Below are 23,953 nucleotides of genomic sequence, written 5' to 3' on the forward strand. Positions count from 1 at the left end.
TGCATTGGAAAGTAAGCTATATGAGAGGAAGGACTTTTTAAAATTTAACTTTTCAGATAGGTAATATGTTCACCTGGTTCAAAAGCTGAAACGTATGAAGTGTTATACAGTGAAAACTTTCTCTCCCATTCTTATCCTCCATCCACGCAGTGCTCCACCTCTGCTATAAATAGCTACTGTTCTTAGTTTTCAATGGATCTTTCCGAAATTTCTTAGTGCATACATAAGCAAATGCAAATATACATTCTTAATTTTCTTCCTTTTATCCAAAGGATGTGAATAAGTTACAAATATTTTCCTCTGTTTTTCACCTGTCATTTATCTTGTGTCATGTAGAGGATTTTTTATTTCTATGTGGTCAGATTTATTTACTTTTATTTTATGGCTTCTGGGCTTTGAGTCATTGTTACATTTCATTTCAAGATGTTAAAAGAATTGTCCCATGTTTTCTTCTGGAATTATTTTAATTTTAATTTAAAGTATTGATCCATTTAGAATTTATCCTAGTGTAAGATTTAAAATATGTATCCAACTTATTCCTTTTCCAAATGGCTACATAGTTAGCCCAATAACAATTACTGAATAGTCTATATTTTTTCTTCTTTTCTAATCATTACTGTCTATTCTTGTGTGTTTACTTTTCAATATGAGCTTTAGGATTGATTCATCTACCTGAAAAAAAAAAGGGGGGGGAGAGAGAACACCAAAAGAAATGTTATAGGAATTTTTATTGAAATAAGATTAAATTTATTCATTATCTTAGGGAAAATCAACATCCTTAATAATGACAAGTGTTTCTATATGAGAATGCTTATCTTTCCATTTGCTCATCTTATTCTGTATCAGTCAATGTTGTCTTAAAGTTGTTAGGAATATCATGAAAGAGTTAAAGTATTTAAAGATGCTTTCTTTGCTGAGATTATCAGAATTAGGGTTTCATCTTCCTCTGGCAAAAATCCAAGATCCATATGTCAACACAAGACAGTTTCAGGCATTTGTAGAATATTCAGAAATCCTAGGGATGCTTTACAGCAGCACAATGTCTATTAACGTAAAGCTTGGATACCCAGCAATCTTAGCAAAAACAGTCCTGCTTTTTAAATTCTCTGAACTATATCATTGTTTGTGTTGTTCTCAATCCATTAGAGAGCTTTGGAGAAGTCCGTTCATTTTAGGAATGAGAGTTTTCCTTACTTATGCTCAAGAAAAAGGACACATAATATTTTTGTTTGGTTTGTCAAGACTTTATCTTCTGGTGATAATGTTAAAGTGTCTGTTTGACTCAACCTGATCTGAAAATTTTTCATCTGCCTACTTCCCTGGACAAAAAGGGATTCATCTTTGTTTGGTGTCTAAGTACGATAGATAGAGAAGACACTCCTTACTGATTTGGAACAATTTATATAGTGGTAGCCACTTACCTAAAAAATAAAATATCACTGCTATTTGTAAGTTTTACATATGCAGTATACTTTTATTGCTTTCCCTCAGGGTTCCTGAAAGACAGGTATAGAATTGAAGTGGACTATAATTCTTACATGTAAATTTGCAAAACTGATAAGGAGGGTAGGTTTGTGTCATTTTGTTTTTCTTCATATTTTCTTTTCTTTTAGCATCTTTTCCCTCTGATTCTTGATCCCTCCAATTCTTGAGAATGCATATTCTATGTCACTACTGCCTTATTGTGAATTGATAATGAAAAATATTTGCTCTTAAAATAAGATTACAAACTTTTGATAGCTTGATTATGGTGATGGTTACACATATTTATACATGTGTTGAAATTTATACAACTATGCACCAAAAAAGGTTAATTTTACGGTATATATATTTTTTAAATTAAACATTAAAAAGGAAGTATAGAGAAAGATTATTAATGTTAGAATTTCACACTACTGCAGAGAAGTACACTATTACACACTATTTTCTATCATATTACACACTATATTGCATGCCATTTTCTATCATATCTATATTTCCAACACTGAGCGAAGTATTTGGCAAGAATTGGGCCTCAATAAATATTTGTTAGATGAATGAATTAATAACTTAAATTTATTGAGGAGTCTTCACAGTCAATCAGTATTTATGGCATAATTACTCAGTGCTTAATGTTGAGCCATACGAAAAAAAAAATACAAAATTTGGTTCTTGTCATGAGGAGCTTATACACTCTAGTTGAGGAAATATGACTAAAACATAGCTAAATTTATCAAAATAGTTGTCCACATAGCACTTTCACTACTTCCTACACTTTTAACAACCTGTTCCATCTGGTCTTTGTTCCAGGCTCTCTTCAATAAATGTCACTTACCAATATGACAACATTTTCTCTGCTTCTAGGCCCAGTGGAAAGTTTGTAGTCCTCATCTTACTTGACCTCTTAGCAGTGTTCAATTATGTTGGCCATTTCCTCCTTGAAATACTGTTTCCCTTCCTTCCATGATATCATGTTTTACTAGTTTTCCCTCTACCTCTGTTTAATCCTTCTCAGTATCCTTTGCTGGTTCATTCTTTGCTACCTGATCTTCAAATATTAAGGTTCCTTAAGGCATAGTTCTCCTATCACTCCATAATCCATCCCTGAGTGCCCTCATTACAACACATGTAACTCTCTATTCAGTATCTGCACTTGGATGTTTCCCAAGCATCTCAGTTTCAACAAGTTGTTGTCTTAATTGATCATCCATCCAGATTTTTAAGCCAAAACCAGAGGGATTAACCTTGACACTTTCTGCTTCCTCATTGATCACTTCCAGTCAATCATTAAGTCCTGCTGATTTTACCTCCTTCTTTCAAATCTATTCATTTCTGACCCTCCCCACTGCTGTCACCCTAGTCTAAGCTACCATCATCTGTCACCTGCAATATTGCAATAGTCTCCTAATTGTTATGTTTACATCCATTTTGCCCTCTTCCACTCTATCGTTTACCTGTATGTGAAGATTTTTTTAAAGTTTAACGTTTTCACATTTTTCTCCAGTGTGAAACCTTTCAATGGTATCCCTTTATTCTTAGGATAAAAACCAAAGTCCTTAACTAGGCCTATACAAACTTTCTTGTATGACCTGGTCTCTGACTTTCTTTCTAGCCCAGGCTCCCACCTCTCTCATTCTCACACTCTATACCCAAGGCATATAGGATTTCTTTCAGTTCTTCAAACATACTATGCTTCTTTCCACTTCAGGATCTTTTCACATGTCATTACTTCTTCCCCTTCCTCTTTATCTTATCCTACCAGTCCTTCAGAGTTCAGCTCAAATACCACTTCGTCATGAATTTGGGTTGGGATCTTCCCTTATAGGCTCTCTCATTGCATCCTGTGTTTCTTCTTCATTGCACTTATCACAATTGTAATGGTTGTTTCTCCTGCTGTAATGTGAGCAGGAACTACATCTGTCATATTCACCATTGAATCCCCAGCATTTAACACTGTGTCGTGTAAGTAATGCTCAATAAATATTTGTTAAATAAATTAACTGACATATTCTAATCTGGCTTAGAATGATGAAAGTTTTCTTGTTTTTTTTTTTTTAGATACATAAGATTATTTTGAGATATGTCTTAATTTGGAGTAATTGAGTATTTAATTTTGAAATCTCTATGATTAATCATCTGTACTTAAGTAGGAGGCTATAATAAATGTTCTTCATCATTTTATAAAATTCCAAATAGGCCTAATTATTTAGCTGTTCAAGTATCATGGATTAACCATTAGCTTAGATTTTTCTTAAGTCATTGAACCTTACGTCATGAACTTCATTTCATAATAAGCTGTATATTGAATAAACAGAAGAAAATGGGTTAAGTACAATAATTAATAATTAATAATTAAGTAGACACATATCATATACGTATTTATATAGGAATACTCATCACAGGAATAATATGGACATGCTCCATATGGCAAGAAGTCCAATTTAGCTTTGTGAAACTAAGACCATCAGAGCTTAAAAACAAACAAACAAACAAAAGCTGAGTTTATTAACTTGCCAGGCAAAGGAATCTACACCAGTGAAGAATTCACTGACTAGTTTGCTGAGGGGGAAAATTCTGGAGTTTTTAAGTGTTAGGAAGGGAGCTTTATAGTGGTTATACTTATAACAACTGAAGACGATCACACTGTATATAGGACAGAGTGAGTCCATAGGTTTGTACATGATTGATTAAAACAAGTTCTGTTGTTTAGCAGTCGAGAAAAAGTCTTCCCTTAGGTCTAGTAATGGTCTGGTGTACTGGGGTCACTCAAAGTTCATGGTCCATTACCCACTTAAGCTGGTTAGAACCAGTTTTTATGAAATACAACATTCAGTTTTGATATAATCTAGGCAAATACTCTGAGTGGAAGATTTTCCTAACACAGCTTGGATGGATGGATAGGATTTGGATTGTCACAATTAGGGTAAAGAAGCATTTTTACTTCTATTCTTTAATCAGTTAGATTTACACTGTACTTTTCTTTAAAAGAGCTCAAAACACTTGTTAAGATGGCAAAACTGTTTTGTTAGTTAGCTTTTGCTGCATAACAAAATACCTCAAAACTCAGTGGCTTAAATAAACAATCATTTATTTGCTCATGATTTTGGACTGAGCTCATGGCTCATCTCTGATCAACATGGTATCAGTCGGACTCACTCATACATTGCGGTAAAATGGCAATGATAGTTTTAGTCATTTGTCTGTTAGTTGGCTGACTGTTGGTAAAAGCAATGGAGGTAACTGGATCATCATCCAGCAGGCTAGCCAAGGCTTATTTCCAAGGTGGTGGTAGAAGTGCTCTTAAGTTCAATAAAAGAGAGCAACCCCCAATGTTTAAGCACTTTTTCTTCCAGTTTTATTGTGATATAATTTATAGCACTTTTCAACTTTCTGCTTCCATCATGTTTGCTAATGACCCATCGGCCAAAGCAAGTCACATGGCCACAGACAGACACAAGAGATGCAGAAATAGACTCCAGCTCATAATGGGAAAAGCTGCAAAGTTACACTGCATACAAACAGACATGCATACAGGAATGGGAAGAATCTGTGATAATTTTTGCATTTTACCACATTGCAGGTTTTTTTTCTTTCCGGTCTCCTTAAATGTGGATTTATACTTAGAATCTGCTTACAGATTATGGCTACCCTACACTACCCAAAGTTATGAGTTTTGGATGCTATGGAATTCTGTTGATTAATTTAGATATCCTCTTGAGATAATGCAGACCACAAAAGAGAAATTTTATTCAGTCCCTCAATGAGTTACCTAGTAAATTAAAAATCCGTCTGGGTTATATTTGGAGTCTCATGCGCAGTAGCCCTGAAGCACAAAACTAAGTTTTGTTTCTAAATGTGGGCATTAATAAGGGGGAGGAAATGATGTCTGAACTGAGACCTAAAGGACGTGGAGGATCTAGTCAAACAAAGAGAGGGAGGAAGGCTTTTCAGGCAGATGGAAATAGGACAGGAACTGAATTTTGTTAATCTGTGTTGATTAATACACATGAGAATCTGGAGACACCGAGTACTTATTACACAATATCACTTACTTATCTGTTCTGCAGTGGACCCTAAGCTTTATAATGGCAGAATCCATAGTAGGTGCTCGATAAATGTTTGTGTAATGAGTGAATAAGTAACTGACTTAGTGAGTGAGTGTGAATGAGTGAATAATGAGAAAAAGCTAGAAGAAGGACGCAGACACAGAACAGAGAATCATGCAGAAAAGACAGAAGTTGAGGAGAGTGCTGTATAGAGACAGGGGAAAGGGGAGAGGAGGATAGAGAGAGAGGGAGAGAGGGAGAAAGATAAAGCAGCAGGGGGAGAAAGAGTAGGGGAAGAGCAGAAGAAGACCCAGCCAAGAATAGACTGGGGTTTCTGAGATAAGTGGTGGAGGGTTGGCTAGTTAGTAGTCGCATTAGAGGAATTTAGCACATCCTTTAAAATGCTAATTAATCTTACAGCAGTTCAGAAACAAGCCCTTCTGCACTATTTAACAACTTGCCTATTTTTATTTTCAAACTTCAAAGTTTATTTTTGAAGGCTTCTTTTCTTAGAGAATTTTGAAGGCCTTATATGGGCATAAAGTAATGATTTAGATTTTAGTTGTTTCTTTTGGATTACTGTAGTTCTCCAGTTTACCAGTTCTTACTGAGAATTCTTTTGCATTTCCAAATCTGTCAGATTGCCCTAGTCTCTCTTCTTTGAAAGATGAAGACCTGACTCAAACATTACTTGAAAATTGTATTTGAAACCAGCAGCTATTTTTATTATTCTGAACCATTTTGGTGTTTCAATCAAAACCAGTTTGGGGGTTTTGAAGTCCTACTAGGAATGACTAAAATCACATTCTTCCCCCATTTTCAACCTGGGTGATGCAACTCTGTCTGAGTACAAGTTAACTATTATGCTCAGGGGCTGTCAAAAGTATTTGACTCCGGCCGGATAAAGGAAATTGGCAATAAATTTTCCTAGGCAGAAATCAGAAGTTTGGTCCAAGGCATCAGAATTACCTGAGATGCTTGTTATAAATGCAGTTTCCAGGCTTTCACCCTAGACTTGGAATCAGAGTCCTTCCAAGATGATTTATGTGTCCAGGGAAAAAAGAGGCCCACCACCTTGAGGCTTTAGTGCGTTCAACCTTGCTTTTATATGTGGCAGCTTCTAGAGCTATTCTTAGTGCTTCTTAAGTACAGTATTTAGCTGAGTAAAATAAGGCCTACCTCTATAAAAAGTCAAATAATAGTAGAAGGCAGCTTATCATTAATGCCAAATTCAGTATGTGCTGGGGGAAGGAGGGATCCCTACAGGCTTGAATGAAGGAAAATTTCATGGAAAAAGACAGATCCAAAGTTCAAATGAGGCTCTGAACTCCTGTATTCTGCCATTTGAGCAATCTGAGTCAAATCCAGTGGTCTCAACTCAACATTTCTTCTGTTTCTACATCCTTCAGAGTATCCAAGATGAAGGAGAATATTAAACAGAAACGAGAACAAAGAGAATGCATGAACAAAGTCAAAGCCAAGATGGCCAACACATGGAAACAGGCTCTGCAGGAACAGTTCAATGAGTGGATTCTAGACCCCAAAGGAATGATTCCTATGATAGTGGTAAGGAAGAGGGTATCTGTGAAGGGTAGGTGGAATGGGTGATAAGAGGGTGATTGCTAGATACTGAGCAGAGTGATAGAAGCCTCCCTCTAAATTTTTGGTCCTGCTGATGTAAGTCTAGCCCATGAAAGTCAATTTCTCCAATTTTCTCTTGAACATTAAAAAGAAAATTCTAGGTAGATTTCCAAAATATTGACTCTGGCTGAATTTCACAAACTCTTCATTACAGACAGACATAGCTTTCGTTTGTTTTTTGTATGTGTGTGACTAATTACTTCTGTGGACTAAAAGACCATATCCTTTTTTGGGGGGGAGGCCGTGCCACGTGGCTTGTGGGATTTTAGTTCCCTGACCAAGGATCAAACCCAGGCCCTCGGCAGTGAGAGCGCAGAGTCCTAACCACCAGACCGCCAAGGAATTCCCTAAAAGACCATGTCTTTAGCTCTGAAAAATAACTGTACTCTAAGAGTTATATATGTTCTCTTAGGTGTATATAGATGTGAGAATAATTATTGGTTAGATACAATACCAAGCATATTTCCAGTTGCTAAAAATAGACCAAGGAAGACAAGCCACAGACTGGAAGAAAATATTTGCAAAATACATATCTGATAAAGGACAATAATATACAAATAACTCTTAAAATCAACAATAGGAAAACAAATAACAGATTTTAGAATGGGCAAAAGACCTGAACAGACACTTCACCAAAGTTATACAGGTGACAAATAAGCATACGAAAAGGTGTTCCACATATGTCATCAGGGAAATGCAAATTAGAACAGCAATGAGATACCACTACTCACCTATCAGAATGGCCAAAGTCCAGAACATTGACAACACTAAATGCTAGCAAAGATGTGCAGCAACAGAAACTCTCATTCATTGTTGGTAAAATACAAAAAGGTATGGTCACTTTGGAATACAGTTTGGCAGTCTCTTATAAAACTAAACATACTCTTACCATACAATCAAGCCATGGTAGATGGTCCTTTGTATTTACCCAAAGAGTTGAAAATTTATGTCCACACGAAAGCCTACACATGGATGTTTACAGTATAATTAACAATTAACAAAACTTGGAAGCAACCAAGATGTCCTTCAGTGGGTGAATAATAAATAAATGTGGTATATCCAGATAGTGGAATATTATTCTGTGCTAAAAAGAAATGAGCTATCAAGCCATGAAAAGACATGGAAGAACCTTAAATGAATATAACTAAGTGAAAGAAGCCAATCTGAAAAGGCTATATACTGTATGATTCTAACTCTGTGACTTTCCAGAAAAGGTAAAATTATGGAGACGGTAAAAAGATCATTGGTTTCCAGGAGTGAGGAGGGGAAATAAGGATGAATAGGCAGAGCACAGAGGAGTTGTGGTGGTGGTGAAGCAATTCTGTACAATACCATAATGACGGATACATATCATATAATTTTCAAAACCCATAGAATGTATAACACTAATGTAAACTATGGACTTTGGGTTATGAGTTTCCAATGTAGGTTCATTGATGGTAACAAATGTACCATTGTGATGGGGGATGTTGGTAGTGGAGGAAAGGTATGTATGTGGTGGTGGGGGGCAGGGAGTCTATGGAAACTCTCTGTACTTTCTGGTCAATTTTGCTGTGAACCTAAAACTGCCCTGAAAAATAAAGTCTTATTTTTAAAAAATGGACAAAGGAACTTCCCTGGTGGCACAGTGGTTAAGAATCCGCCTGCCAATGCAGGGGACGTTGGTTCGAGCCCTGGTCCAGGAAGATCCCACATGCTGCGGAGCAACTAAGCCCGTGCGCCACAGCTACTGAGCCTGCGCTCTAGACCCTGTGAGCCACAACTGCTGAGCCCACGTGCCACAACTACTGAAGCTCTTGCACCTAGAGCCCGTGCTCCACAACAAGAGAAGCCACCGCAATGAGAAGCCTGCGCACCACAACGAAGACGCAATGCAGCCAAAAATAAATAAATAAATTTTTAAAATAAAAATAATAAAATAATAAATAAAAATTAAAAATGGACCAAGAAGAGCTCCGAAATTTTGTTTTCAGTCATTGAAGAATGAGGAATTACAGAGGACTCTTTGGATTGCCAAGCTGGTTGCCAAAGTTGCCTTAGCTCCATCATGCCCAATGTCTGAGTGTTGTTAGAAATTTCCTTGGAGGGGGCAAATGGGATCTGCTCAGCATCCTAGTTCTCACACAAAAAGGTTGAAAATCAGTGAGGAAATATATGCAAAAGCATTTTATATACTTTGAAATCTGCTATAAACTAAATGTTAATTATTGCTATTTCTGTCCCTGGGTTAGAAGAATTACCTAGGACTTAAATTAAAAGACTACAGATGGCTTTTAGTCTAAAATACTTAATATATACTAATTGAAAAGTAGTATATGGTTTCTTTTCTTTGATTTGCAGATTCAGAATGTTCTTCATGAATTTTTTCAAAATCCAGATTTCCAGCTTGGTAAGCCTGCCTGTTACTGCAGTGTTTATATTTCTCTCTCTCCTTTTTTTTGAGGGTGGGGGGATGCTGAATAAAGATGAAGAGTCATGTAGTCAAGCTCTTTTGCTCTTTTCAGTTGGAGAATGTAGAAAAGCAGAGATGCAATCAGTGATTTTTAATTCTTTTAGTTGAGTGCCCCATTTTATTACAACTATTTTGTAATAACCCTTTATTATCCTATCAAATTCCTGGAAAATATTGCTTACATACACAGAATTTTAAAAGAAAGATATAATGTCATAACTGTGATATGAAGGAGAAATACAAGTAAAGACATAAGAAAATTAAATGTGCTGTATTTCAATATATAAATGCTTAGTTACAACTTTGCTAAAAGACATATGGAATAGTCAGACATTTGTACCTATTTATAATGAATGTTTAGACATAAGAAAAGTAAAATTATATCCAATCAGTCATACTCTTTGTATTTGGCATTTTGAAATAAGAGCAAAATGAATGGATTTTTATATACATGTAGAATCCCCATGAACAGGAAAGCTACAAATGCAGACTAACACAGGTATGTTATATTGGAGTTCAGATACAATCTATGATATTACCTTCAATTATATAATTTTGTAAAATGGTGAACAACTCTTGGCAAAGTTCCAAAATGAAGCAAAGTACAATTCTCTTTCAAATTTTCATAGCAGTTACGTTCTTGGAAAATTCAACAGCAAAAATATGTCTGTGTTTATGTGTAAAACAGAATTATTAGATTCCAGACTCAAAATTATTCTAAGCAAATTCTTCACCTACTTGAATGTCTGGCAAGAGGGGGAAAGTCTTTATTGTGGAGGAATTGCAGGAGTTCTGCCCCTACCCCCACTCCCCATCATCAGAGCAACAAAAACTCATCTATGAATTTCCACCATGTTCACTGAGGGGAGAAGGAGACAGTACCATACCTATGGAGAACCACAGGTTTTGTTGATTTTGTTCTCAGAAAAGTTTCTTTACAGGAGATTAAGCAAAAAAATCTGACTTGTTGAATAAAGAACTAGAGTTTGGGTTCTGAGATTTACATAATTTATATCCAATTGTTTTTTTAATTGATTTTTTGACCACTTTATTACAATAAGGATAGATTGTCTGAAATCTGTTCTCACCTTTTTTTTTTAAGATTTTTTTTTGATGTGGACCATTTTTAAAGTCTTTATTGAATTTGTTACAATATTGCTTCTGCTTTATGTTTTGGTTTTTTGGCCACGAGGCATGTGGGATCTTAGCTCCCCAATCAGGGATTGAACCCACACCCCTTACATTGGAAGGCGAAGTCTTAACCACTGGACAGCCAGGGAAGTCCCTCACTTTTAAAAATAAAATATGCTTCCTATGTTCCCAATCACTGGTCCCCAAACATGATTCAGGCCTTGCTGATAACCTTTTCTCCTTCTACCTGTTCACAGCTTATCTAAAAACTATAATTCTTCACAGCACAGCCTTAACTCCTCTTTCAGAAAATCTTTGCAATAACTTCTATTATTCATTTAGTTTTTGTTGTGGGTACAGAAAGAATGAGTTAAGAGAGCTCTATTTGAGACTGTGATAAAATTAGAGAAATTCCAGACCACTTTAGTTGACAGTGATTGCTTCTCCTCTCACCTCCTATACCATATAGTATTTATTTTCTGTACCATTTATTCATTCAGTATTTATTGAGCACTCAGTTCCAGATACTGTGATGGGGTAGAGGATGCAAAGAGGACTAAGACATGTATCCTGACCTTAAGTTGCTCAAAGTGCAGCTAAGGGAGAGACGCATACATTTAATAACAACGGTTACTGGTAGAAAACAGTCTGGCTTGCGTAATCTTCTGGAGCTTGGGGGAAAGTCTGGGATGGGGATAAGAGCATCTCATGTGTAAACTTATACTAAAGTTTATACAGTCCTCCTATGACAATAACTGGTATCTCATAATAAATCATTAACAAAAATTAGGAGTTTGACTAAAGAATCTTTTTAAGGAGCCAAGGATATACAATGGAGAAAAGACAGTCTCTTCAATAAGTGTTGCTGGGAAAACTGGACAGCTACATGTAAAAGAATGAAATTAGAACACTCCCTAACACCATACACAAAAATAAACTCAAAATGGATTCGAGACCTAAATGTAAGACCAGACACTATAAAACTCTTAGAGGAAAACATAGGAAGAACACTCTTTGACATAAATCACAGCAAGATCTTTTTTGATCCACCTCCTAGAGTAATGGAAATAAAAACAAGAGTAAACAAATGGGGGCTTCCCCGGTGGCGCAGTGGTTGAGAATCCGCCTGCCAATGCAGGGGACACGGGTTCGATCCCTGGTCTGGGAAGATCCCACATGCCGTGGAGCAACTAAGCTCGTGTGCCACAACTACTGAGCCCTCGTGCTGCAACTACTGAAGCCCGCGCACCTAGAGCCCGTGCTCCACAATGAGAGAAGCCACTGCAATGAGAAATCCGCGCACCACAACGAAGTGTAGCCCCCGCTCGCCGCAACTAGAGAAAGCCCGCGCACAGCAACGAAGACCCAATGCAGCCAAAAATAAATAAATAAATAAATAAAATTTAAAAAAATAAATAAAATAAACAAATGGGACCTAATTAAACTTAAAAGCTTTTGCAAAGCAAAGGAAACTACAAACCAGACGAAAAGACAACCCTCAGAATGGGAGAAAATATTTGCCAACGAATCAACGGACAAAGGATTAATCTCCAAAATATATAAACAGCTCATGCAGCTCAATATTAAAAAAACCAACCCAATGCAAAAATGGGCAGAAGACCTAAATAGACATTTCTCCAAAGAAGATATACAGACTGCCAACAAACACATGAAAGAATGCTCAACATCACTAATCATTAGAGAAATGCAAATCAAAACTGCAATGAGGTATCACCTCTCACCAGTTAGAATGGGCATCATCAGAAAATCTACAAACAGATAGAGGATTAACCAAGATGGCGGAGTAGAAGGACGTGCTCTCACTCCCTCTTGCGAGAGCACCAGAATCAAAACTGGCTGCTGGACAATCATTGACAGGAAGACCCTGGACTTCACCAAGGAGGATACCCCACGTCCAAGGACAGAGGAGAAGCCACAGTGAGACGGTAGGAGGGGCGCAATCAGAGTAAAATCAAATCCCATAACTGCTGGGTGGGTGACTTACAGACTGGCGAACACTTATACCACAGAAGTCCACCCACTGGAGTGAACGTTCTGAGCCCCACGTCAGGCTTCCCAACCTGGGGGTCCGGCTACGGGAAGAGGAATTCCTAGAGAATCAGACTTTGAAGCCTAGTGGGAATTGATTGCAGAACTTTGACAGGACTGGGGGAAACAGAGACCCCACTCTTGGAGGGCACACACAAAGTAATGTGTGCATCGGGACCCAGGGGAAGGAGCAGTGACCCTGGGGGAGACTGAACCAGACCTACCTGCTGGTGTTGGGGGGTCTCCTGCAGAGGCAAGTGGTGGCTCTGTTTCACCGTGGGGATAAGGACACTGGCAGCCGAGGTTCTGGGAAGTTCTCCTTGGCGTGAGCCCTCCCAGAGTCTGCCATTAACCCTACCAAAGAGCACGGGTAGGCTCCAGTGTTGGGTTGCCTCAGGCAAAACAACCAACAGGGAGGGAACCCAGCCCCACCCATCAACAGTCAAGTGGATTAAGGTTTTACTGAGCTCTGACGCCACAGCAACAGGGAGGGAACCCAGCCCCACCCATCAACAGTCAAGTGGATTAAGGTTTTACTGAGCTCTGACCGCCACAGCAACAGTCAGCTCTACCCACCACCAGAGCCTCCCATCAAGCCTCTTAGATAGCCTCAACCACCAGAGGGCAGACAACAGAAGCAAGAAAAACTACAATCCTGCAGCCTGTGGACCAAAAACCACAGTTACAGAAAGATAGACAAGATGAAAAGGCAGAAGGCTATGTACCAGATGAAGGAACAAGAAAAAACCCCAGAAAATCAACTAAATGAAGTGGAGATAGGCAACCTTCCAGAAAAAGAATTCAGAATAATGATAGTGAAGATGATCCAGGACCTCGGAATAAGAATGGAGGCAAAGATCGAGAAGATGCAAGAAATGATTAACAAAGACCTAGAAGAATTAAAGAACAAACAAACAGAGATGACCAATACAATAACTGAAATGAAAACTACACTAGAAGGAATCAATAGCAGAATAACTGAGGCAGAAGAACGGATAAGTGACCTGGAAGACAGAATGGTGGAATTCACTGCTGCGGAACAGACTAAAGAAAAAAGAATGAAAAGAAATGAAGACAGCCTAAGAGACCTCTGGGACAACATTAAACGCAACAACATTCGCATTATAGGGGTCCCAGAAGGAGAAGAGAGAGAGAAAGGACCAGAGAAACTATTTGAAGAGATTATAGTCGAAAACTTCCCTAACATGGGAAAGGAAATAGCCACCCAAGTCCAGGAAGCGCAGAGAGTCCCATACAGAATAAACCCAAGGAGAAACACGCCGAGACACATAGTAATCAAAGTGGCAAAAATTAAAGACAAAGAAAAATTATTGAAAGCAGCAAGGGAAAAACGACAAATAACATACAAGGGAACTCCCATAAGGTTAACAGCTGATTTCTCAGCAGAAACTCTGCAAGCCAGAAGGGAGTGGCATGATATACTTAATGTGATGAAAGGGAAGAACCTACAACCAAGATTACTCTACCCGGCAAGGATCACATTTAGATTTGATGGAGAAATCAAAAGCTTTACAGACAAGCAAAAGCTAAGAGAATTCAGCACCACCAAACCAGCTCTACAACAAATGCTAAAGGAACTTCTCTAAGTGGGAAACACAAGAGAAGAAAAGGACCTACAAAAACAAACCCAAAACAATTAAGAAAGTGGTCATAGGAACATACATATCAATAATTACCTTAAACGTGAATGGATTAAATGCCCCAACCAAAAGACACAGACTGGCTGAATGGATACAAAAACAAGACCCATATATATGCTGTCTACAAGAGACCCACTTTAGACCCAGGGACACATACAGACTGAAAGTGAGGGGATGGAAAAAGATATTCCATGCAAATGGAAATCAAAAGAAAGCTGGAGTAGCAATACTCATATCAGATAAAATAGACTTTAAAATAAAGAATGTTACAAGAGACAAGGAAGGACACTACATAATGATCCAGGGATCAATCCAAGAAGAAGATATAACAATTATAAATATATATGCACCCAACATAGGAGCACCTCAATACATAAGGCAACTGCTAACAGCTATAAAAGAGGAAATCGACAGTAACACAATAATAGTGGGGGACTTTAACACTTCACTTACACCAATGGACAGATCATCCAAAATGAAAATAAATAAGGAAACAGAAGCTTTAAATGACACAATAGACCAGATAGATTTAATTGATATATATAGGACATTCCATCCAAAAACAGCAGATTACACGTTCTTCTCAAGTGCACACGGAACATTCTCCAGGATAGATCACATCTTGGGTCACAAATCAAGCCTCAGGAAATTTAAGAAAATTGAAATCATACCAAGCATCTTTTCTGACCACAACGCTATGAGATTAGAAATGAACTACAGGGAAAAAAACGTAAAAAAGACAAACACATGGAGGCTAAACAATACGTTACTAAATAACCAAGAGATCACTGAAGAAATCAAAGAGGAAATAAAAAAATACCTAGAGACAAATGACAATGAAAACACGACGACCCAAAACCTATGGGATGCAGCAAAAGCGGTTCTAAGAGGGAAGTTTATAGCTATACAAGCCTACCTAAAGAAACAAGAAAAATCTCAAGTAAACAATCTAACCTTACACCTAAAGGAACTAGAGAAAGAAGAACAAACAAAACCCAAAGCTAGCAGAAGGAAAGAAATCATAAAGATCAGAGCAGAAATAAATGAAATAGAAACAAAGAAAACAATAGCAAAGATCAATAAAACTAAAAGTTGGTTCTTTGAGAAGATAAACAAAATTGATAAGCCATTAGCCAGACTCATCAAGAAAAAGAGGGAGAGGACTCAAATCAATAAAATCAGAAATGAAAAAGGAGAAGTTACAACAGACACCGCAGAAATACAAAACATCCTAAGAGACTACTATAAGCAACTTTATGCCAATAAAATGGACAACCTGGAAGAAATGGACAAATTCTTAGAAAGGTATAACCTTCCAAGACTGAATCAGGAAGAAACAGAAAATATGAACAGACCAATCACAAGTAATGAAATTGAAACTGTGATTAAAAATCTTCCAACAAACAAAAGTCCAGGACCAGATGGCTTCACAGGTGAATTCTATCAAACATTTAGAGAAGAGCTAACACCCATCCTTCTCAAACTCTTCCAAAAAATTGCAGAGGAAGGAACACTCCCAAACTCATTCTATGAGGCCACCATCACCCTGATACCAAAACCAGACAAAGACACTACAAAAAAAGAAAATTACAGACCAATATCACTGATGAATATAGATGCAAAAATCCTCAACAAAATACTAGCAAACAGAATCCAACAACACATTAAAAGGATCATACACCACGATCAAGTGGGATTTATCCCAGGGATGCAAGGATTCTTCAATATACGCAAATCAATCAATGTGATACACCATATTAACAAATTGAAGAATAAAAACCATATGATCATCTCAATAGATGCAGAAAAAGCTTTTGACAAAATTCAACACCCATTTATGATAAAAACTCTCCAGAAAGTGGGCATAGAGGGAACCTACCTCAACATAATAAAGGCCATATATGACAAACCCACAGCAAACATCATTCTCAATGGTGAAAAACTGAAAGCATTTCCTCTAAGATCAGGAACGAGACAAGGATGTCCACTCTCACCACTATTATTCAACATAGTTCTGGAAGTCCTAGCCACGGCAATCAGAGAAGAAAAAGAAATAAAAGGAATACAAATTGGAAAAGAGGAAGTAAAACTGTCACTGTTTGCGGATGACATGATACTATACATAGAGAATCCTAAAACTGCCACCAGAAAACTGCTAGAGCTAATTAATGAATATGGTAAAGTTGCAGGATACAAAATTAATGCACAGAAATCTCTTGCATTCCTATACACTAATGATGAAAAATCTGAAAGAGAAATTATGGAAACACTCCCATTTACCATTGCAACAAAAAGAATAAAATACCTAGGAATAAACCTACCTAGGGAGACAAAAGACCTGTATGCAGAAAACTATAAGACACTGATGAAAGAAATTAAAGATGATACCAACAGATGGAGAGATATACCATGTTCTTGGATTGGAAGAATCAACATTGTGAAAATGAGTATACTACCCAAAGCAATCTACAGATTCAATGCAATCCCTATCAAATTACCAATGGCATTTTTTACAGAGCTAGAACAAATCATCTTAAAATTTGTATGGAGACACAAAAGACCCCGAATAGCCAAAGCAGTCTTGAGGCAAAAAAATGGAGCTGGAGGAATCAGACTCCCTGACTTCAGACTATACTACAAAGCTACAGTAATCAAGACAATATGGTACTGGCACAAAAACAGAAACATAGATCAATGGAACAAGATAGAAAGCCCAGAGATTAACCCACGCACCTATGGTCAACTAATCTATGACAAAGGAGGCAAAGATATACAATGGAGAAAAGACAGTCTCTTCAATAAGTGGTGCTGGGAAAACTGGACAGCTACATGTAAAAGAATGAAATTAGAATACTCCCTAACACCATACACAAAAATAAACTCAAAATGGATTAGAGACCTAAATATAAGACTGGACACTATAAAACTCTTAGAGGAAAACATAGGAAGAACACTCTTTGACATGAATCACAGCAAGATCTTTTTTGATCCACCTCCTAGAGTAATGGAAATAAAAACAAAAATAAACAAGTGGGACCTAATGAAACTTCAAAGCTTTTGCACAGCAAAGGAAACCATAAACAAGACGAAAAGACAACCCTCAGAATGGGAGAAAATATTTGCAAATGAATCAACGGACAAAGGATTAATCTCCAAAATATATAAACAGCTCATTCAGCTCAATATCAAAGAAACAAACACCCCAATCCAAAAATGGGCAGAAGACCTAAATAGACATTTCTCCAAAGAAGACATACAGACGGCCACGAGGCACATGAAAAGATGCTCAACATCACTAATTATTAGAGAAATGCAAATCAAAACTACAATGAGGTATCACCTCACTCCTGTTAGAATGGGCATCATCAGAAAATCTACAAACAACAAATGCTGGAGAGGGTGTGGAGAAAAGGGAACCCTCTTGCACTGTTGGTGGGAATGTAAATTGATACAGCCACTATGGAGAACAATATGGAGGTTCCTTAAAAAACTAAAAATAGAATTACCATATGACCCAGCAATCCCACTACTGGGCATATACCCAGAGAAAACCGTAATTCAAAAAGACACATGCACCCGAATGTTCATTGCAGCACTATTTACAATAGCCAGGTCATGGAAGCAACCTAAATGCCCATCAACAGACGAATGGATAAAGAAGATGTGGTACATATATACAATGGAATATTACTCAGCCATAAAAAGGAACGAAATTGAGTCATTTGTTGAGACGTGGATGGATCTAGAGACTGTCATACAGAGTGAAGTAAGTCAGAAAGAGAAAAACAAATATCGTATATTAATGCATGTATGTGGAACCTAGAAAAATGGTACAGATGAGCCAGTTTGCAGGGCAGAAGTTGAGACACAGATGTAGAGAATGGACATATGGACACCAAGGGGGGAAAACTGCGGTGAGGTGGGGATGGTGGTGTGCTGAATTGGGCGATTGGGATTGACATGTATACACTGATGTGTATAAAATTGATGCCTAATAAGAACCTGCAGTATAAAAAAGCAAACAAAACAACTAATACTAAACTTTCATTGGGTTATTTGTATGGAAATATGTTAATATAAATGTTTCAGATATTACATGAAATTTCTAAAAATCTTATATTTGTATTTGTATGGAAATATGTATGGAAATATGTTAATATAAATGTTTCAGACATTACATGAAATTTCTAAAAATCTTATATGTTCTGGTATAATGTTATAAGTAATAATCCTAGCTATTACTTTAAAATGTATATCTCAGAAATAACTAATTTTCTTGTCAACTGCATTATTATGAACTTTCATCAAATCTTTTACCGTGGTCATTTTTAAGTCTTTTGTCATTTACAGACAGTTCTGGGTGTACTCTGATGATTTTGCAAATATGTTCCTATAAAAGGGTTTCATCTTCAAGAAATTCATGGAAAAGACTCTGACAAGTACAGGTTTCTGGTAACTGACTGTACTGCTGAACTGAATGAATAAGCATTTTCAGAACTCTGATGAAAAACTGATGAACTCATAAAAGTGCTAACAAAAGATCAAGATAAAAAAAAAACAATTAATTACATGGGACTGAGTGAACTGATGAGGATGAGTATAATTTTTGTGACTTTCTGTCTGAATTAAAAAAAAAAAAATCCCACAAGGACTCAGAGGCAAAGAATATACAAATCAATTTTCACTGCAAAGTAAAGGAGCTGTTACAGTGGAGGATTACTGGACTGAATGTCAGTATTATGACATAGTATGAGTGTGTTTCATGTTTGGTAATTGCAATCATTCTTGCTTTTGTTGTAGTCATCCATGTACAATGCTTGGTGTCAGTCTATTTATCTCTTGTAAAAATAAAATACAGTGTGTGTGTGTGAAAAAAAAAAAAAAAAAAAAAAAAAAAAAAAAAAAAAAAAAAAAAAAAAAAAAAAAAAAAAGAAAATCTACAAACAATTGCTGGAGAGGGTGTGGAGAAAAGGGAACCCTCTTGCACTTTTGGTGGGAATGTAAATTGATACAGCCACTATGGAGTATCCTTAAAAAACAGTATACAGGTTCCTTAAAAAACTAAAAATAGAATTACCATATGACCCAGCAATCCCACTACTGGGCATATACCCAGAGAAATCATAATTCAAAAAGACACATGGACCCCACTGTTCATTGCAGCACTATTTACAATAGCCAGGACATGGAAGCAACCTAAATGCTCACCGACGGATAAATGGATAAAGAAGATGTGGTACATATATACAATGGAATATTACTCAGCCATAAAAAGGAACGAAATTGGGTCATTTGTAGAGACGTGGATGGATCTAGAGACTGTCATACAGAGTGAAGTAAGTCAGAAGGAGAAAAACACATATTGTATATTAACACATATATGTGGAACCTAGAAAAATGGTACAGATGAACAGGTTTGCAGGGCAGAAATTGCAACACAGATGTAGAGAACAAACGTATGGACGCCAAGGGAGGAAGTGGCGGGGGTTGGGGTGGTGGTGTGATGAACTGGGAGATTGGGATTGACATGTATACACTAATATGTATAAAATGGATAACTAATAAGAACCTGCTGTATAAAAAAATAAATAAAATAAAATTCAAAAAAAAAAATGTTTTTATGTACCAGCCCATAATAGGCAGGAAGAGTTACTCTTAGAAGTAGGAGAGGAAACCAGTGTATTAATTCTTTTATCATGAGCTTTCATACAATTTATGTGTCCTGGTAAGGTCAATAAGGATCATGTAAATGTCATAATCAAATGGAGGTTTAAAAAAGTCTCTATTTCAAGTTTTGCTGTTTATATTTTTGTATTATTTGAGTCTTTTACCAAAAGAATATATTCATATATTATTTATTTAATTTTTAAAATATTAAAGACAAAATTAAGTATTTAAAAGGAAAGTTTGTGGAAGTGTTGTGTTTTAGGACCTTCTGCATAAATACTAGCATAAACCAACACAGATATTTTTGCAGTCTTTTATACTATTGATGTGCCTATTTATTTCTGCTTTATCTTGACATGGTCATTAAAAATGTAGGCATGTTCTTTTTAGTGTTTGAGTTGCTTAGTTAAATAGAAGCCAGGAAAAATAATAATTTTGTAGTAATTGTAATGTCACCCAACTATATATCATTTACTCTATTATAAATATTGATGGACATTAAGAATTTTGTGTTCTTTTGGAGTACTATAATATGAATATAAAATATGAATGTATCACAACCAAACTATCAAATAACCTTTGTTCCATAATTAAAAGCATGCTGCCAACAATTGGATATTGCTGACTCAATGGAACCAAGACTGAACAAAATGGAATTTATAGAAGTAAGTTACATTATTCATTATTTAAATCAAATTATTTTGCCAGTTTCAATTGTCTTTTGGTGGATGTCACACATACATTTACTTAAATTAAATGAAAGCATAAAAACTTATTTTATCGATTGTAAGATGTACACTTCAAAATATTTTAACCCCTCTGAAATTAGGTTACATCTTATAATCAAAGGCATGTTGCAACTTCTTTCAGTCAGTGGTACTCATGATGTGTGTGAAAAACTTCCACTGACACCTTCAGGTAGGGCCAAGAAAAACCAGCTTCTTATATTCAGTGAAATCTGGTTCTACAAATAATAATGAGGTTTCAAACTTACAAAGCATTTCCTATGGGCCAGGTGCTGTCCAAAGCTATCCATATATTAACTCAGGTAATCTCAGCAATCCTTATTCCTACTTTTATAGATGAAGACACTAAGGTACAGAAAAGGTAAGTAACTTGTACACGGTCTCACAATTAGTGGAGCTAGGGAAATTTGTATTCAGGCAGTTTGGCTTAGAAGTCTACATAAAATTACACCTGAGAAAGTATGATTCTACTGTAGTGGAATAAGCAAAAGAAGCAACTTAATAGTACCAGGGTCCTAAGTCTTCTATAGCCTGCTTTTATATTTTTTCATGTCTCTCCTCTAATTCCCCTTGTTTTTCTCTGAGTCCCAGAGTCAAGGTAACTTTCTCCTCCTCTCTTATACCCTGGCTCCATGGAAGGTGTGACTATGCACTATATACAATTTCAAGGTTCTGTATGAAGGATTTCTGGAATCCTTGAAATAATTATCATACAGAAGTATTTGTCAATCCTGTCTCAATTATGTTCTGTTTTCTTATATTCTGTATTTGTCTATTTGGCATCCATTAGTCACAGGGCCAAACTAATGGCCAAAGTTGTTTATATGTCCTCTGTGGTCCAGAGCACATGCTCTGAACCACCTCCTTATTTAAATCTCACTCACCAAACCAATATTTCCCCTGCACTAAATCAACCCAGGGCCAGATACCAGATAACTAGGGACTGCCCCTGTACCCCAAGGCCTGCTGAGATTATTCAAACTAGCCAATCCTAAACTGTTTACTCTGCCCTGCCTTGCCTTTCCTGAGGAAACTCCAATAACGGCTCTGGCCCAGGCTTTCCACTTACTCCTGCTTCTGCCTCCAGACCCAAACCTGGTGCTCCCTCTGTGGCTTTGCATGGCATGACATGCTCCCTTCTCTTGGAAACTGTAAATAATAAAAAAAAATCTTCTGTCAGTGACATTAGCTTCCCCATGCCAACAGTCAGCCATCTCCATAAATTATTGGATTGGCCAAAAAGTTCTTTCAAGTTTTTCCATAACCCAAATGAACTTTTTGGCCAACCCAATAAAATCTTGTGAGTGCAAATGAGAAAAGTTACTCAAAGAAAAATATGCAGAAGAATAAACTATAGTATTAAAATGGTTTAGAAAAAGTCAAGGCTTTATCACTTTAATGTAGTAATAAATGTAACTTAATTTTCTTTGCAAGACACTGATTCTAGATGCTACTTGCCTTTTTGTCTTATACTAGTTTCCCTAAAATAGGGCAATTTAGAAAATTTTCTTATTTTTTAAAATATAAAAGTAATACTTTATGAATTTTATGATATGTGAATTATATCTCAGTAAGAAAGTAATATTCAGTTTAGAAAATTAAAAATAAAAAGTATAAAGAAGAAAAAAATTTAATCCATAATTCATTTTAATGGAAACATTATAATATAATTATTATAATTTATTTAATCATTTATTTATTGTTGGACATTTCTCATTATTCACTATAAATATGATAGGATTACTATCTGCATATAAACTTTTGTTTACAGCTTGATATGGACTGAATTATGCCCCCTGCAAATTCACATGTTGAATTCCTAACCTTCCCAATGTGATTTTTTTTAGGAGATAGGGCTAACAGAGGTAATTAAGGTTAAATGAAGTCATAAAGGTGGAGTTCAAATCCGATAGGATTGATGACCTTACAAGAAGAGAAAGAGAGAGACCTCTCTCTCTTTCTACATGCATGCACTAAGGAAAGGCCTTGTGAAGACACAGCAAGAAGGCAGCCATTTGAAACCCAAGAAGAGAGCCTTTACCAGACACCAACCCTGTTGGCACCTTTATTTTGGACTTATCAGCCTGCAGAACTGTGAGTAAATAAATTTCTGCTGTTTAAGCCACCCAGTCTATGGTATTTTGTCATGGCAGCCCGAGCTAAGACACAGTAATTTCCTTAGAATAGGTTCCCAGAAAGAATTACTAGGTCAAAGAATAAACATTGGAAGGATTTGGGTATCTATTGTCCAATTGTGCTTTTGATTATACTGATTTGTTCTCCCATTAGCAATATGTGAGAGCTTTCAAAGCACCATATTCTCACCAATAGTGGGCATTATTGCGTATAAGAAACCTCTGCAATTTAATGGCATTTTGTTTTTTAACTTTTATCTTTTTGATTACTAATGAGGTTAAACATTTTTCTGTGCAATTAAAATTTTTTTCTTCTGTGAATTATCTGTTCACATCCTTTGCCCATCTTACCTATTGATGTTTATTTTTTCTTGTGGAATTGTAAATGCTCTTTATGTACTAAAGATATTACCATTTATGACTGTAAATTGCATGTATTTTTCAAGTTTTTCCAATTGTTTAAAAATTTTTAATGTGTTTTCTAACTTCCAAAAATGTTTTTTTTTTAATAAATAAATCTATTGATTTTTTGAGGTCTTTTCCATTGCTCCTGTGCTTAGAGGTTTCTCTCCTTCCCATGATCAGCTAAATATTCACCCATTTTTTCTAGCTCTTTTTGCTCTGTAAAATTAATTTGAAAATTATTTTGGTAAATAATGAAGTGAGAGTCTGACTTCATTTTCCCATAAAATGACTAGCCAAACATACCTATCACTCTACTTATTACATAAACCTTTCTTTTACAAGTAGCTGATTTTCCAAATGAAATTTCTTCTACATCATTACTTTCCTTCTTTCCAATGGAAAAAAGTAGAGTATTTTACAAAATTTGAATGACTGAAATTTTTTTTTTAAATGGCTTTATTGAGTTATGATTTACATACCCCCAAATTCACTTAATTTTAAGTTTACAATTTTATGTTTTTTTTAAACATCTTTATTGAAG

The 23,953-nt window shown here is 36.2% G+C and overlaps 1 protein-coding gene across 3 annotated transcripts in view; it reads left to right on the forward strand.

Annotated features, from left to right (window-relative positions):
- EFCAB5 (EF-hand calcium binding domain 5) overlaps positions 1–23,953 on the forward strand; it is a 136,950-nt gene that overhangs the window by 35,669 nt on the left and 77,328 nt on the right. For all 3 annotated transcript variants that reach the window (XM_082443393.1, XM_082443394.1, XM_082443395.1), the window contains exons 6-8: positions 6,935–7,091; positions 9,507–9,555; positions 20,724–20,791. In XM_082443393.1, the coding sequence (XP_082299519.1) occupies positions 6,935–7,091; positions 9,507–9,555; positions 20,724–20,791 (274 nt within the window). The remainder of the gene's footprint in view (positions 1–6,934; positions 7,092–9,506; positions 9,556–20,723; positions 20,792–23,953) is intronic.

This window comes from Balaenoptera physalus (assembly GCF_965194825.1).
Source record: "Balaenoptera physalus genome assembly, chromosome: 20".
NCBI lineage: Eukaryota > Metazoa > Chordata > Mammalia > Artiodactyla > Balaenopteridae > Balaenoptera > Balaenoptera physalus.